The sequence below is a fragment of the Mauremys reevesii genome, linkage group 9, assembly GCF_016161935.1.
Source record: "Mauremys reevesii isolate NIE-2019 linkage group 9, ASM1616193v1, whole genome shotgun sequence".
NCBI lineage: Eukaryota > Metazoa > Chordata > Testudines > Geoemydidae > Mauremys > Mauremys reevesii.
This window is the reverse complement of record NC_052631.1, coordinates 5,433,712-5,450,559: the sequence shown is the minus strand read 5'-3', so window position 1 is coordinate 5,450,559 and position 16,848 is coordinate 5,433,712. Positions and strand designations below refer to the sequence as shown.

Here is a 16,848-nt window from a genome sequence, read left to right as displayed (position 1 = left end):
TAGAAAGTTAATTAACCTAGCTGCACTGCTTCAAGAAGAATCTTAAATGTAACATGAAGTGTACTATATATAAACATGAAAAGCACCCAAAAGCAACACAACAAAACACACGTAGTACAGAGGAATCATACATGCAACAGAAGGAAAAATATGGCATATTACTGCTATGATAAGCAACAAAAAGAAGAATTGCACAGCTTTCTTTAAACTAACCACTGAAGGTTACACCACAAGCAACAAAATGTTTCAACAGAGGGTACTAAAAATCAGGGATAAAGTCAGCCCACACCTTAATACACTTTGCTGCTCTTACCTCACTATCCAGAGGACTTTGCTTCTGAGGACTCTGGGATGCCTTTTGCTGCAGAACAATCAAAGGAATGAGTTAATAGGAGTTGCTAGAAAAGCATAAACTTGACTATAACAGGAATAAGACAGCAGTATTTAGAGGTGTTTTAAAACACTGGAAGACTTAATTTTAAATAAAATAGGCACTGATTTCAAGTTTTCACTAAACTAAACTTAGTGAATATTTTCAGTCTAAAACTTCTATATCATTTTAAAAACATTTTAATATTCAAGTTATACAAAAAGCGCAAAACATTTCCCCAAACAGGAAGAGCCTAGCTGAAAATATCTAACTGCTCATGAATAACAATGTTTTCATTCAGTTCTCTTTAAGTCTAGTAACAATTATTCTATGAGAGTCAATTGTTTTGGGCACTTGTGCAAGACCTTTAAACAGTAGTAATGACGTGACATTGCTAACAATCATATATGTTACAATTCTGTGGAATTTTAGCACATGCATACGAAACACATCAAGTCTGAAAGGGAGAGGGGCTTCCATCTTTAACAAAGACAGTTCTTCTCCCAAGTGTTGCGAAGAGTCCGAGCTAAACAGATTTTAACAGAAACCAGAGTTTTGAATGGTCCACTAAAATTCCTTCCTTAAAGTGGCTTCATACATTACAAAGACACAAAATGACAATCTTCTTCCCTTGCAGTATCAGAGGGGTAGCCGTGTTAGTCTGGATCTGTAAAAAGCGGCAAAGAGTCCTGTGGCACCTTATAGACTAACAGACGTATTGGAGCATGAGCTTTCGTGGGTGAATACCCACTTCGTCGGATGCATCCCACGAAAGCTCATGCTCCAATACGTCTGTTAGTCTATAAGGTGCCACAGGAGTCTTTGCTGCTTCCCTTGCAGGTCATCCTTAATCAAGTGTAACTGTAGCATTTTCTTTGTGATAGCTAGAGCTGAATGTGCTAATCACTGATAGAAAAAGAGATCTAAGGTGTGGAAATTGGTTAGACCACAGTCCCCTCTCATCTGTACAACCACCTCCTCATCTTCCAAATCTCTCCCCAAAGCCTACCTCTTTCTACAATTTCTCCAACAAGGCCAACTTTATCAAATCTAAATTAATAAGAAAAGAGACTATCATAACGCACCCTCTTGTGAAAACAAGACATTTTGTAACTGTAAACCTCCTCTCCCCATTTCCCTAATATCATCTCTCCCTGTATCAAGCTATAGTTATAACTTAGATTGGAAGTTTCCAGGAGCAGAGACTATTTTTTTGTTCTCTCTGTAAAACATCATGCACACCTATGGCGTGATATACCAATGTTAAATAATAATTAGGACTGTGTGTCTGTCATGGAGGTCGCAGAAGTCACAGACTCCATGACCACCCTGATTTCTGCAGCAGCCAGTGTGGCAGACTCCAGGGACAGCTGCTCAGTGGCCGATACAGCTGGCTCCAGAGCCCCCCTGAGCAATAGTCTCGGCAGCCACAGCTTGGCGGCCCCCAGCAGTGGTCCCGGGAGCATCCGGAGCAGCAGCAGGGATGTGGCCTTGGGGGCAGCCAGAGCAGCCACTGCTCAGCTCCTCCCACACCCCGAGCAGCGGCTCCCCTCGGCCTGCCCCCCCACCCGTCCCTTACTCAGAGCAGCGGCTCCCCCCAGGACCCCTCAACTAAGATTTAGTCACAGGTATTTTTAATAAAAGTCGTGGACAGCTCACGGGCAATAGAAAAAATTTCACGGGCCCGTGACCTGTCCATGACATTTATTAAAAATATCCGTGACTAAATGGCAGCCTTAATAATAAGCCACATGATTAATTTTGTGGAGGACCCAGGAAAGGTACATATTAGACATCAAGTAAATCCTAAAATGACTGACTTTGACAAAGTCAAGCACAGCTTCCCTCTGGATCTGTTTCGTCCTCATCCTGTCCTCTTCATACTGAAGTGCTGCGAGCTGGGCCTCTCTCCGCGTGCGCTCTACTACGTGCTCTCGCCTTCGGTGAAGTTCAAAGTCTGTATGAGAGATCTGGAACAAAATAATTATCCATTGCATATCAAAATAAATGCATTAGGCTGCAAGATTGAACACAGGTGCAAAGAGAGCGGCGGGGAGATTATGGAGACACAACACGTTTTTTGTGGATCAACTGGATAAAAGCAAGTTAGTTTGTCATAGAAAAGAAACACCCTCAAAAGAGTAAAGCAAAGGTGTACAGTATTACCTGACTGTGGTTGTTGGACAGAGATAGAAGGTAAGATGAATCAGCTGGGGCTCTGATAAATAAAAAGACAGCCGTACAAAGAATAAGTATACTATTCTCATTACATTGACTCATTCTTCACACATCAACAGTCAATAATGATAAGATATTCTAATCAACACTGGATAAATAACTATGTTTTATAAATTAACACACAAGTTGTTAAATCCAACTGCAGCAATAATGATCTAATATCTAATAATTTCTTATTATATCACAGACAACGGACAATAGTTTGTGTCACCAAAGTCCTTTTACAGCTGAAAGTGTATTGACAATAGTGTGAAATTTGGCTTATCTCAGAACTGTATTCAGAACTTAATAATCACTATCCGGGGTGAAAATGAGCCGGTACAGGCCGGTACTCCATACCGGTAAGAATCCACACCGGCCCATACCCAGCCCACATTAAAGTGCTGCCGTGGCAGTGCTTTAATGTCCCTGCCCCTTTTGCCTCCTGTCGGGGGCCCTGCCGGTAGGGTCTATACCGGCAGGGCTGCCGACCAGTGTGGGGGAGCAACGTTAAGGATGGTCCTTGCCGCGGCAGCGGTTTAATGTTGCTCCCCCCCCCGCCCCCGCAGCGCTTTAACATCCCTGCCCCTTTTGCACCCCCGGCCACTGACGGGGGGGTGGGGGGGGGGCAAAGGCAGCAGCTGCCCTGGGGCCAGCGATTTAAAAGGGCCCAGGGCTCCAGACACCGGACCTCCAGGCCCTTTAAATCAACACGGTAGCCCCAGGCGGTGCAGGCCAAGGGCTGGCTAGGGGATGCTGACCCTCAGCCCCGCCCCTTCCACCTGAGGCCCTGCCCCTTCCGGGGGCCAGAGCCACCCCTCCGTACCAGTAAGTGTCCTCAGTTACTTTCACCCCTGCCACTATCTGACAGCTTTCAGTAAGTTACTTATTTCACTATCTCTAAGACCTTTTTAGTTCAACCTCATATCAAGAAGCAATTGATTATCAGGCCTGTTATTGAAGAGATACTTGATTTTAAAACAGAAATCACATGCTTCTTTTCACTACCTCTCTGCCTTGTCTACATAACTCCTTTGTCCTTGGTGTCGCTCCCTGTCCTGCATCAAGCTTAGTGTTTCTGGTCTTCGTAATTCATCAGTATCCCTGAAAGTAAACACAGATTGGAGGTTGGTTATTGATGCACAGAAATGGCAAACAAATGTAACTTTTTTTCTAATTATCAGCTGCTTATAAAAGTAAATGACTAAACAGTTAACTTCCAATAACATTCAAGACTAAATTTAAAGATGACCAAAGCAAGAAAGTTCAGATTTAAGGCTAGGCTAACAACTGTTGTTATATAAATATTAAAGCACCCTAGTAATATCACTATTGAGTACAACAATTTTAAAAGGTGCAAAAAGATGGAATTTCTGTTTTAACACTGAGTTCTTGGCTTCTGGAGTGCAGCTAACTCTGGGAAGGGCATGAGTTAAAAAAAAGTCAATGAAGAACTTCATTATTCTTTCGCACACTTTCAGAACAAATCTGCTTAGTTCATTGATCAAAAGATTATTTTCTAACAGCCAGTGTTGCAAACTCCATCTGAGTCCTTTCTGTCTCATATAGGAACACCAGAAACAGACATCTGTAAAGACCTTAGCTAATGATTTGTTTGCTTGTAAGTGAGGGAGAACAGAACACAACTTGAAATGAATCAATTAAATTAAATGTCCAGTTACAGTGTCAGTAACAAAAGAAAGCATACGCAAAAAGCATCTGAGTTTTCACTATGAATTGTTCTCTAGTTTAAAACATAAGGCAAAATATTTTTAAAAACAGGCACTTAAATAATAGATGCAAGACATAACTCCCTCAGGTACAAACAAAACTGAGCACACAAAATATGAAGCTGCATGGGCAAAACAGGTAACTGCATTCAAATGGGTAACTGCACATGTTCCACAAGGATGTATTTTGTGTACACAACTTAAGATGCCTATTTTTAAAATTAAGCTCTATATGTCAGATGCTGTATGTCATGCACCCGTTACTGTGTTGATTGGCAGGAAGAACACTGGGTGAAGGGAGCAACAAGACCCAAACTTCATATGCAGATCTAAGTAGCACATAGCATTGCTGAATCAGGAACTTTTTACAGACTGCACGCTTGTGCAAGCTGTATTTAACTAGCTACTCTTAAGATGAAGTCTGAATTATGTCTAGATTTACAAGGTCTTTAATGGCTCCAGTGTGCTTTGGAGAAGGAAAAAAAAAAAGCTTCCTGCCAAGGCATTTACAGAAAATTGTTGTGGGAGCAGTTTACAGCTTACGTTGTTGGCACAAGCAAAATATTCCAGTACTATGAACTTCATAATACCAAAAAAAAACCAAACAAAAAAAACACCCCACTAATTAATTTTGCATGGTGATTTTTCCTTAATTTCGGAAGCAACAACATGGTCTGATTTTTTTAGTATTTCATTAAGAATTCTATTTCACTGCGGTATAATAAGAATGTGCTGTAATTTAGTTAGATGTTGGATTACAAGCCTCTGCTTAAAGATCAGCCGCCGCCCCTGAGTTAAACTTTGAAATCATCTGAACCCTATTGAACTATATAATTTCCTTTATTGTCATTGCAGACTGCCAAGATCTGTATATGTAAATAGAAGGTCTCTCCCGTCTAACCAGCCTTGTCTTGTCCTATTTTCTTCAGCTGTGTCATGCAGGCCAATGTTTGTGAAGTCTCTTCAGTTATTTCCATGTAAAACACAAATCAAAAGGCAGGTAAAAAGAGTCTTTCAGACCAAGGCGCTCATCATTTGTGGAGGAGATGGCAGGCTGCTCTATTATTTCAAAGTTTACTGGTGGACACTACAGGGTAAGGAATTCCGACACATGCTGAATCAGTTACCATCTATGATGTCAGTACAGCTACTGCACATGCACATTAACTGCATGAATCAAAATTCCTTAGAAAAATCCATGAAGGGTAGTTGCTTCTCACGTGCCTAACAGCTTTTGGAAAAAAAAACCCCAAAAAATCTATCTGTTGTTCTTAGTTTCAGTTTCCCTATAATAGCCAGAAGAGAGAGGTCCAATTTAAGGGAATTGCCAATTTCATTTAAAAAATTTGCTTCTAGTTAGGGCATAAAGAGTGAAGTATCCAAAACCAGTGTGTGTCTTAACTAATACAGCGTTTCTCAAATGCGGCCACCATAGCTGCATGAAGCACCAGGGGTTTTCTTGCGGCCACAGCCTCCTGGGTGAGGGGTGGGGGGCTACCCTCCCCCAGGGCCGCCAGCAAGAGCTGGTCTCTGTCCCCTTCTGGAGCCACAAACACTGTAGGAGCAGGCGGCCAGCAGGAGTTCCCCACCTTCCTGGGGACGGTGGGGCTCAGGCTTCAGGTGTGGTGGGCGACAGACTCTGGCCATACAGCAGCAGGCTCCATCCCCTAGCCGTAGGACTCCAGGCTCACCCCCCACACATCACCCCTGGCCCTCGCTGCCTCCTCCAGTTGCCATCTGTGCACCAGGGCCCTAGGCTCTCACCCTGGGCTCACCTCCTCCATCTCCCCTGACCCCCGCAGCCTCCCATCTATCCCCTCATTGCCCCTTGGCCCCCTACCCACTTCCCCATCCAGGGCTTAATTTGTCCCCCAGCTTGCCGGGGCAGAGTAAGTCTGTTGTTGAAAAGTGATATTGTTAATATCACTTTTCACAGCCTCACCTTACTGCATCATTCCTCATTTTAACTAGACTGTAAGTTCCTGGGACAGGAATAATATTCTGTTTGTAAAGTGTCGCACATTTCTGACTAGGTAGTAGAAAACTACATCCATTGTTCAGTGTCACTCAATGCAATCTGCAATGTAACTTTCAGCTACAATTTCCCCCAATCTACAGTATTTTAGCACGAGAAATGTATGCTCTTCTGCCAATTTGGCCTAGTTATGAAAAGAACAGAAATGTTTATGCAGGTATAAATATCAGCCATAACATCACAGTGAAATCAAGTGTTGGTTTCAAATGATCATGTAGATCATATATTTTTCAGAGTTGGGCACCTATCATACACATCTATAAAGCACCATGTATGCCACTGGCACTATCATGAATAAATGTACTTTCATCAGGTTCTTCTACCTATTTTGATGCAAGTATCGTCTTGTGTCTTCTGTTCTCTGAAAATCTCTGATGGGTACTGGCTTTACTGGTGAGCCCTAAGCAAACAAAACAGAAGACAATGAAGTTAGTCGTGTATCCAGAATGCTGTATGTGCTAGTTTAAGAATTTTGATTAAACCAAACTAAGTGTAGGTTCCATCAATTTGTCTAGATCCAAATGTGTGATTACTGGTTGTTAAGATGTCTGACAAAGAAACAAAATAAAACACAACCAATGGAAGAAACTGGAAATGATGCAGAATCATTTTTGTATCTTGCATGTAATTTACTGAAAGTTGAACTTCAAAATTAAGCATACCTGTTGATGAGTTATAGTGTAAAAAACAGAACTACCAGGCTATGCAGATGAAATATAGGTATAAAATAACTAATGTAATTTATAAGACGTATGGTGTTGGAGACCAAAGTACACATCTACAGTTTTAGCATAGTGTATTCCAGGCTCTCTTAGACAATAAGATTCAACAGCTGGGTTTTGACTATTAAGTCAATCATCCTTTTGGGAGCAGGTGTATATTGCCCTTGTTGGTCAGTTTTATAAAACTCATCTCAACATCCATCAGTATTGCCAAATACAGATATTCAAGGCTAACTTGCTAGTTCTAATTCTAATTCACATCTAGATGAATCATAGATTCATAGAAATGTAGGCCTGGAAGGGACCTCAAGAGATCATCTAGTCCCTCCCCCTACCTGGCCCCCTCACTGAGGGAAGACCAAGTATACACAGAAGAGGGCACTGAATACTGAATATAGTTATCTACCTCTTAAAATAGAGTCAGCCCACTAAAGTGAGATCCTAAAATGTTTTTGATTGCTTTACTCTTAGAATTAAAATGGTACTCATGTTGGTTTAGCTCTAGGATGAACCAATGCTTTCTCACTTAATTTTTAAGAGGTTCTTTATTTCTGAAGAAAAGTTTATTTTGTATCACTTATTGCACTTCATAAAATTCACTCTCAATCTACATTTCAAATGGTATCACTGTCTCCTTGACTTGATATTGTGTTTATGGCACTTGCAGAATCAATATATTATATGTCAATGGAAATCTGGGTCACTGCAGATTTCACTAATGTAAGTAGGGGAATGACAAAGTGGACAAAATAAGGACATGATTTAGGACTCCTAAAGAAATACCGACAAAATAAAATAAAGGAAATTAAGAAAGATCTTTACCTCCTCAAAGCATTAAAAGAATTTATGAAGGAATGGACACATTTTAATTTGAGCACAATGTGTATTGCTTAAGTGCTTCAAGCAAAGTAGAAGATTATCTGAAACAGGTTGCTTATGCACTACATAAGATTACTTCTATGCTGAGACTCCTTTACACCTACACACAGGGGATTAATTTAGATTAACATGGCATAGAGAAGGCAATGTCACATTGCTTAATGCTTCCTGCATTTAATTTTGTTTTATCCAGAAACTTTACAATTTTCCACTTCCTTGTGTCCAGACTGTCACAGCAGGGATCAGTTTCTCTTGCCTTATGTATAACAGTAGCTATTCTAACCAAAGCAAAGATGTTTTCCAGTTGCAGGGAGTCACACATTTTTAAAGAAACAATCATGAAATTTTGGTCAAGTGCATGCTAATCTATATTCAGTCACAAGGTACTAAAATTAAACAAGGACTCAAGACAATTGCATTATAACTGTGTAGGAGTGATCATCCCTCCCCCCAATGCTATCATTTGGAATCAGAACAAGAGCAGTAAAAGCAGTAATTAGTAACAAATGATACTACAAAATATGTAGCAAATTATGGAAAAGCTAATAAGAACCACTTCAACCCATTCTGGGGAAATGGGAGCTTGTAGTCTGACCCACAATGCAACTTGAAATTCTACTGCCGGAACAGTGATATTGCTCAGACTTCTAGTGTGCCATTCCAGCTCAAATACCACACACTACCTTTAAAACAGCAGGCTACTCAAGCATAGAAACAAAATGTACATTGTTCAAGTTTGTCTGCAATAATAAGCACAAAGACTACGGTTTTTAAGACAAAAAAAGCTATAGCCTAAGGATGCTTATACTTGTTTTTAGCCACTTATAATCAATTCTCCTTACAGATTTTTAACAAACTTTAAATAACCCTATTTATTGCCCATTTACTGTATCCTGGGATTGACTCATAAAAATATCATGTCACACAGTTAAATACGGAATTTTTGCTCAAAACTTTGTGTATATGCATTCCCAGTTTGTATCCCTGGTGATTTTACAGAGTATTACTCAAGATGTTAACATGGACCAAGTCATCTGTTACAAAATATCAGACTTTATAGCAAATCCTCTTTTTCATTTAAAATCCGCAATTAAAAGGGATGCCCAGTCTGGTAAATTTATTGGCATTTAATTTACAATCCATAGGAAAGCCCCACCAAATTAACATAGCAGAAAGATCCCTATAATAAGTCCCTGTGCTGACAGAGATCAACACATTAGCTATGTTTTGACCTCAAACAAGCCAGCATTTTCTAGGTATTACCAAATGAAGGTGACATGAGTGGTTGCCTGGGTGCAAGCACATATGAAAAGCATCAACTTCAATATTTTCTGAAGGAAGGGTTCCTTTGGGAACCCCATTTACTCCCACCACATCCTGCAGGAATTTTGCCTTTGAACAAAACTCAATATAGCTGCCCGTACAACTTTTCTGAGTGTCTGATACAGGTGTAGTTTGTAGCAACTCAGGACTCAAACTCAGATCCTCCGCAAGGCAAAGCTTGTTGCTCCAAGCCAACTGTCACATTGTTTACCAAAGTAAACAAGAAATATTAACACCATCACAAAGGCTTTCATTGGGGTATATGAACTTAACTAATTTAAATAAAAGCACCACCTCATGAGAGATTCGCCGTTGTTCAATATATGCCATGAATTGTGAGCTGAGGCTCTCTGACTCCATGCACTTGGGTTGCCTCACCTCTTCCTCTTCCTCTTCAGTGGCACAGCTATCAATATAGTCAATCTGATCCAGATCATGTTCCACTAGACACACATGCACAAAGGAAACACCCATCATTAGATGACCAGTAGTAGAAAAAACATAGCAGCAGTCTCAGCAACTAATGTCTGATTTCACTTTTCCTCCATCTGGGAAAGCGTAAGCTGACATCTTTTGAGTTCTGCCTGGTTCACTAATATTTGTTAAATGTCAGATTTTGAAATAATCTTAAACAGCTTTAAAAGCAATGAGAAAAAATATGCCAAATGTAACAATTTAAAAAATATGATAAGTATTTTCTTAATTATTGCAAAAGCAACGTCATCCTTCCCAATTCATTGTTAACAAAGGCCATTGGCTACAATTTTTACTTCTGTATCTTGGACATATCTGAGAAGCAAGCAATTACCATCAATTTACAACAAAATAAACATATAATTAGAGTATACTGATTAATTTATCTAGGCTCTACTTAGCTGGATACTTCCTCATTAATAAAGGTGCTGAGGAGAACCTAGGTTAACACTTGCTCAGTATGAAATATCAGGCTCTAGACAGAGTCTGATGACCATAAAACAGAGTGTGCCCAAGTTAATTGCATGAGGTTGCTTTAAATATGAAAAAGGTATATAGCAAAGAAACAGACAATAAAGAAAGCAACACAAAAACACTCAGGCTGCAGACATTTTATTAACCAAAGAGGAAGGAAGGAATTAAAATTAGGGAACCACAGAAATTAAATGAGGATGAAGCACAGGGTACAATTCTGCTCTCATTTCTGCCCATGGCCATGTTGCTATCTGGGGCATTTTTTATTCATCACTGCTTTTGTAAGTTTCTGCACAGGAATTTCAAGTGTCATGCCATTAAACAAACAGCCTAGTGAAAAGCACTGTGCTGACAGATCGGATATCCAGAGTCAAAAATACTCTGAGGACTCCCAGCCCTCTTCCCACCATACTAGGTCTTCATGTGCCACACTTCATCATCTCTTATCAGAAAACTCATGTTAGTACTGATGAAGACATGGGGAAAGAGAGGTCATTATGAGGGGGTCTAGATGCAAGTGTTTTGAAAGGGATATCACTCAGGATGAAATGGCAGGCACAAGTTCAACTCAGATTACCTACTTCAAACATTATTGCTTCCTTGTTTTTAAAATCCTGCAAAAACTTGCTCCTGCCTTTCCCCCATACATTATCACTCTCTATTCCCCATTCCTCCTTGTCTAGAGCAGGCCTCCTTTGCCTCACCACACAATCTGGCTACTGTAAGTGCCAGAACCATCTCCTCTGAAACTCCAGCCATCCAAAACAGCTTCCCTGGATCTTTCTGCCTCATTGAATCTCCACCTCATTTAAAATCTTAAGTGAAAATCTCTTTTCTCCCTTAACTATTTAACTCTAATTTATCTCACTCTCCATTATATTATTTAACAGCTGTGTTAACTCTAAAGCATTGTGAAAGACCATGTGTGTGAAAAACCAATTAACAAGAAGTTGATATTGTAGGCAGGGCTGGTAGCACTGTTTGGGGAGGCTGCTAGGCACTTCCCACATAAGATAACTTTGCCAACTGTCTGTACTGATATTTTTCATGCTGGATGTCTACCTCAAGGGGGAAAAAAATAATTTTCAGACAAAATGGCTCGGCTGTTTATGAGAACGAGGCTAGGGAAAAATATATTGCAGCAGAAGGAGATTAGAAGAAGGAGCTGGTGGGGAGAGGAAAGAGACTGAGACTAGTGGATGGGGGGGAGAAGAAACTGGGACTGGGAACTGGGGTGGGAAGATTGGGACTGGCTGGGAAAGGAGATTGGGACTGGGAGAATACTGAGATCAGATGAGGAGCTGGGAGGGGAGGGGGAGAAGACTGGGACTGAGAACCAATGTGTGGGAGACATCTGACGTGGAGCCAGGGTGGTGGTGGAGAACTGGGAATGACTGAGAGAAGAGACTGGCACAAGAAACCGGGGGGACACAGAATGGAAGAGGAGCCTGAGGAGGGAGAATGAACTGGGGAATGTGGGTGGGGAGATACTACTGGAGGCCAAGATGGAGGAGAGAGAAGAAGAGAAAAGGAGCCCAAGATTACCAAATCTGAGGAGTGGCAACTGACTGAGTAGACAAAGAGAATAGAACTGGCACAAGAAGCCGGGGTGGAGAAGAGACAGGTCTGTGATAGGCACAGGTTGGAGGGCAGAGGGCAGAAGGAGTCATACTGGGGGAGGAGGGGCCGGTGAGACACAGAAGGCTCTTTTGCCCACTAGAGAACACTCCCCTCCAAAGCCTGGAATAGAACCCAAGATTCTTGAGTCTCACCATTCCTCTGTTGTCAGCAAATAGCTGTGAAAACCACCGACAAAGTGTCCCATCCCCCTCTAGTGCTGGTCCTCACAGAGGATGACAACCTCCTACAGTTATCAGTCACTCTGTCAGCTCAAGTGGCAGAGATCTGTGCACCAGATCTAAAGGTTCCAATCCTGCTGATTGGACACTCATGAGAGTGTCAATATCGTGCAAAAAGCAGTATGTGATCATGTAATTAAAGATGGCATCATAAGGCATATGCAGAAAGGGGCTGAATTAAGGTTGCACAAGCAACCTTATCTTCTGTTTTTTTTGTTTGTTTTTTTTAAACTTTTCAGAGCTTGATTTTGCAACCCTAATAATGTTCTTTAAATGTAATTTGTGTGTGCAATTATAAATATATTGAGCCCCCACCACTTCTTTCACTTAAAACAGCAAATTACCTGTAACTTCCAAATATACATTTTGGCAACCACCTGAATAATTAGCTATCAAAGGCTGCTATTTACCTCCACCATTAGTTACAACCGTGCTCCCTCGGTTCTCCTGGTACTCTCTCTCTCTTCGCAGTCTCTGCTCTTTAGTGATCTCTGCCACTCGCAGAGGGAGGTCTGAGAACTCATCTGTAGGCTTTACAAAACAGACAAAAAAAACACACACTCTCATCCTAGGCATCATCTTTCAGTTAGTTTTGTAACTTGGGCCTCCACTCCACCAGTCCTGCTGGATTTTGCTCCCTAAAACTATTAATTTAAAAGAGACACAACTGCAATGTACAGTTTTAAATAAGGTCGATTTAGGACCTCTCTTCCATGAAGAGTCTGTCTATAGTTTTAATTTATTTTCCCTCTGAAATGAATGCATATGCTAAAAACATTCCAGGCTGGATTCTGAAGGCCCTTGTAAACACCAGGCTAGGAGCACAGTTCGCTCCAGGCCTGGGTTGCAGCCATTTGCATAGCTTCCCCAACAGGACAGAAGAAGCTGGCTCCTGTCTCTTTCTCCCAGTATCCTTATTCCTTGGAGATCTGATCTTGCTTCTTCTAAATGGTTAAGAGACAATCTATTTGGCCATTTGAAAAAGCTACATATAAAATCTTATTTGGAAAATCTGTGTTAATTTTAAATCTCTCTGTTTACCTGATTTTATTTTAATTAAACCGAAGCTCTTGAGTAATGGATAAAGATTATATATGCTAATATAATGCAATAACTAGCTCACCTTTTTGTAATTTTTCTTATCACTTGTTAATATTAAATTCATTTCTACCACGTGCTCTTCTATATTTTCTCTTACACTTTTGCTTTGATTTTTTTAAATGTTTCAATAAAAATATTAGTAAAACAACAAAAGATCCATTTAATATAAAAATGGTGCTAATTCTTTTCCCTGGAAATCAAAAGTAATCTGTGAACTATGGAAATTACATTTTTTATTACACATAAGCATCACTCCCTGAATAATCTTCCAAATCTGTCTTCATTATTTGTTTCCTGTACAAATATTGCCACCCAACAAAAATAAAGCAACTACACTTACTTCATTCCCTGACCATCTTTTGTCTCCGCTGTCCACACTATTGAAACCAGAATCTAGTGCTCCATAGGGACGACTGGAGTACAGTTCCTCATGGCTGTCAAGCAGATAATTTTAGTCACTATAATGTAAATGTCACTGAAAAATTCTTACTTGTGACAGAGCTGAAAATGGAGTTAACTGTTGAGCAGAGCTGAGTGGTGTCCACAACACATTAGAAATTGTCACATGGCATTCACCATGCATAATACTTTCTAAGAGAATATGTTCTTCCAACTACAAACATTCCCATCTGTTAGCCAACTGACATGATGCAGCTGTCTTGTGCTTTCAAGAGCTGATCTAAGCCTATGCCCTAAACAATTCTGACAAACATTTTTTTTGGCAAACTGACCTATTAAATTCTCCTTTAGCAAGTCAGTTCATTTTATGTTACTCGGGTGTTTTAGTTGAACGACTCTTCCCAACCCTATCCCCAAAATCATTTTGTCCCCAGAGGGAATCACAACCATATATGTGTATTTATTACACATACATACACACGTACAGGAATGAGTATGCGCCTCTTTTAGAAGTATGACAATATTCAAAACGTATACTTTATACATCTCTTTTCTATATCATGCATTATTAATCTAAAATACTCCATAAAAGACACCACATATGTTTCAAATGAAATATATCATCACTTGAATTAAATGTAGTTTTCACTCATTAAATTGACTTGTCAATGACTTGCCTAGACACAGACATTACATATGTGCAATGAAGGGATGAAAATATAAACCATAACATAAGGGGCTGTATGGTGCTTTTCCTGCTCTAAGTGGGTACAGAGACTACACAGTTCAGCAGCGTGGCCATCACAGATGTCAAATCTGGCAACTGCTACAGATAGCGACAGCAGCAGTATAACAATGGGACTTGTCTGATCCACTGCAGATGGCATTTCACAATGGATCAACTGTCCTGCTGGCACTTGATCCCCCAGGGAAAACTGCAGCAAACAGCAATTACTGCATAATACACAAGTAAGAATTTCAGGAAGCTGATTGCTCCACCCAAGCATAGATAATTGTAGGTCATTCTCTCACTGGTATTGATGTCTAGTTGTCCCTCTGTTTAAAAATCCCTCATCCAGGAAACACTTATTTCAAAATGACCGTTATTACTATTATTTATGCAGCATCACAGAGTTATGGTGCTTTATAGAAAAAAGTGACAGACCACAGTCCTAAGGAGTTTGCAGTCCTAGTTAGACACAGGGGGTATGTCTACACTGCAATTAGACACCGGAACTCAGGCTAAGAGGCTGTTTAATTGTGGTGGACATTCAAGCTCAGGCTGATGCCCTAGCTCTGGGACCCTCCCACCTCGCAGGGTCCTAGAGCCCGGGCTTCAGCCTGAACCCAAACGCCTATACTGCAACTGAACAGCCCCTTAGCCTGAGCCAGCTGGCACAGGCCAGTCGTGGGTTTTTAATTGCTGTGTAGACATACCCAAGGAGAGGTTACTCACAATGTGCCATAATGGTGGTTCTTTGAGATGTGTGTTCCTACGGGTGCTGCACTTCAAGTATGCTTATACTACTTGTGCCTTTGATGAGACATTTTTGGTAGCAGTGCCCATTCAGCCTATGCATGCAATTCTATGCTTCCTTATGCCCTGCTCTGAGGATACATAAGGCTGCATGGGTGAACTGCCCTCAGTTCCTTCTCCACTGCCAAGTCCCCAGAGGAAACTCTGAAGCAGAGGGGAACGAAGGCAAGTAATGGAACACCTATATGGACACACACAGTGAAGAACTCCAGTTACTGCTCAAGGCAAGTAACCTCTTCTTCTTCTTCGAGTAGTGTCCCTCCGGGTGCTCCACTTCAGGTGACTACCAAGCAGTACCCCTAGCTGGAGGGGGGGTCTCTGGAATCAAGTCCAAGATTGAATACAATACAGCATTTCCAAGGGCAGCATCTGATCTAGAAGACTGGACCACTGCATAATGCTTGGAAAAGGTACGTATGGAAGACCAAGTGGCAGCCTTACAAATATCCAGAACAGAAACATTCTTGAGTAATGCCATAGAAGTATCTACAGCTTTTATGGAATGGGCCAACGCCCTTGAAAGAGATGAATATATGAAGTTATAGCACAAAAGGACACAATCAGAAATCGACCTGGAGAGTCTCTAGGTGGAAATCGCTGAATCTTTGGATCTATCGGCAATAGTCACGAACAGTCTGCGTGACTTCCTAAATGACTTAGTCCTTTCCAAATGAAAGGCTAATGCCCTTCTAACATCCAGAGTGTGTAAAAAAGGCCTCCGCTCTGAACTGATGAGTCTTTGGGGGGAAAAAAGGAGGGTGGATAATCTGGTTGATGTGCAGCTCATATGACACCTTAGGTAAAAATTTTGAGTGTGGATGTAACAAAACTCTGTCCTTGAAAAATATTGTAAATGGAGGATCTGCCATTACAGCCCCTATTTCTCCAATCCCACAAGCAGAGGTAATAACCACCAGAAACACAAACCTTCGGAGATAAATTAATGAGGGAAGAGGTAGCCATTGGCTCAAACGGGGGGCATAGGGCATCCAAGTACTGCATTCAAATCCCAGATAGGAATGGGTTTCTTAACTTGAGGGAAAGAGTTTCCCAATCCTCTCAGAATCTTACAGTTGTAGGATGGGTGAAAAGTGAGAATCCCTCAACTGCTGAATGAAAGGCTGTTACAGCTGCCAAATGCACACTGAGGCCTGGTCTACACTGGGGGGGTGGAACTAAGTCAGTCTAAGTTACGCAACTTCAGCTAAGAAAATAGCGTAGCTGAAGTCGACGTACTTAAAGCTACTTACCACGGTGTCTTCATTGTGGTAGGTCAACTGCTGCTGCTCCCCCGTCAACTCCGCCTACACTTCTCGCTCTGGTGGAGTACTGGAGTCGATGGGAGAGTGCTTGGCTGTCCATTTATCGCATCTTTACTAGACATGATAAATCGACCCCCAGTGGATCGAACACTCTGCCATAAGTGTAGATATGCCCTGATAGAGCTCATATATAATCCTAACTTTTTCAGCACTAGGAGATAATCAAAGATGATCAAGGGGGAAGAATGAACAGGTGAAACACTTCGGGACACACCACATGCTGAATCTTTTCCACTTGCGGAGGTAAGTGTATTTTGTGAATCTTTCCTAGTGTTCAACAATACCTGTTGCACTTCCCAGTTCATCACAGATGCATCCATCATTATGATGATGGAGGGAAGAGACTGAACAAATGGAATCCCCATGTGGGAGACCAAGACCTGGCAAGGAACTGACATTAACTTGT

General features: G+C 41.2%; 1 protein-coding gene across 5 annotated transcripts in view; it reads right to left on the bottom strand.

Annotated features, from left to right (window-relative positions):
* LRCH3 (leucine rich repeats and calponin homology domain containing 3) overlaps nucleotides 1-16,848 on the bottom strand; it is a 102,963-nt gene that overhangs the window by 29,857 nt on the left and 56,258 nt on the right. For 4 of the 5 annotated variants that reach the window (XM_039487608.1, XM_039487607.1, XM_039487610.1 and 1 more), the window contains 8 exons: nucleotides 13,525-13,618; nucleotides 12,494-12,614; nucleotides 9,571-9,719; nucleotides 6,676-6,752; nucleotides 3,596-3,691; nucleotides 2,537-2,588; nucleotides 2,191-2,340; nucleotides 314-361 (listed from right to left, as the gene is read on the bottom strand). In XM_039487608.1, coding sequence (XP_039343542.1) covers nucleotides 314-361; nucleotides 2,191-2,340; nucleotides 2,537-2,588; nucleotides 3,596-3,691; nucleotides 6,676-6,752; nucleotides 9,571-9,719; nucleotides 12,494-12,614; nucleotides 13,525-13,618 — 787 coding nt within the window. The remainder of the gene's footprint in view (nucleotides 1-313; nucleotides 362-2,190; nucleotides 2,341-2,536; nucleotides 2,589-3,595; nucleotides 3,692-6,675; nucleotides 6,753-9,570; nucleotides 9,720-12,493; nucleotides 12,615-13,524; nucleotides 13,619-16,848) is intronic. The other variant, XM_039487609.1, reaches the window with a different exon arrangement.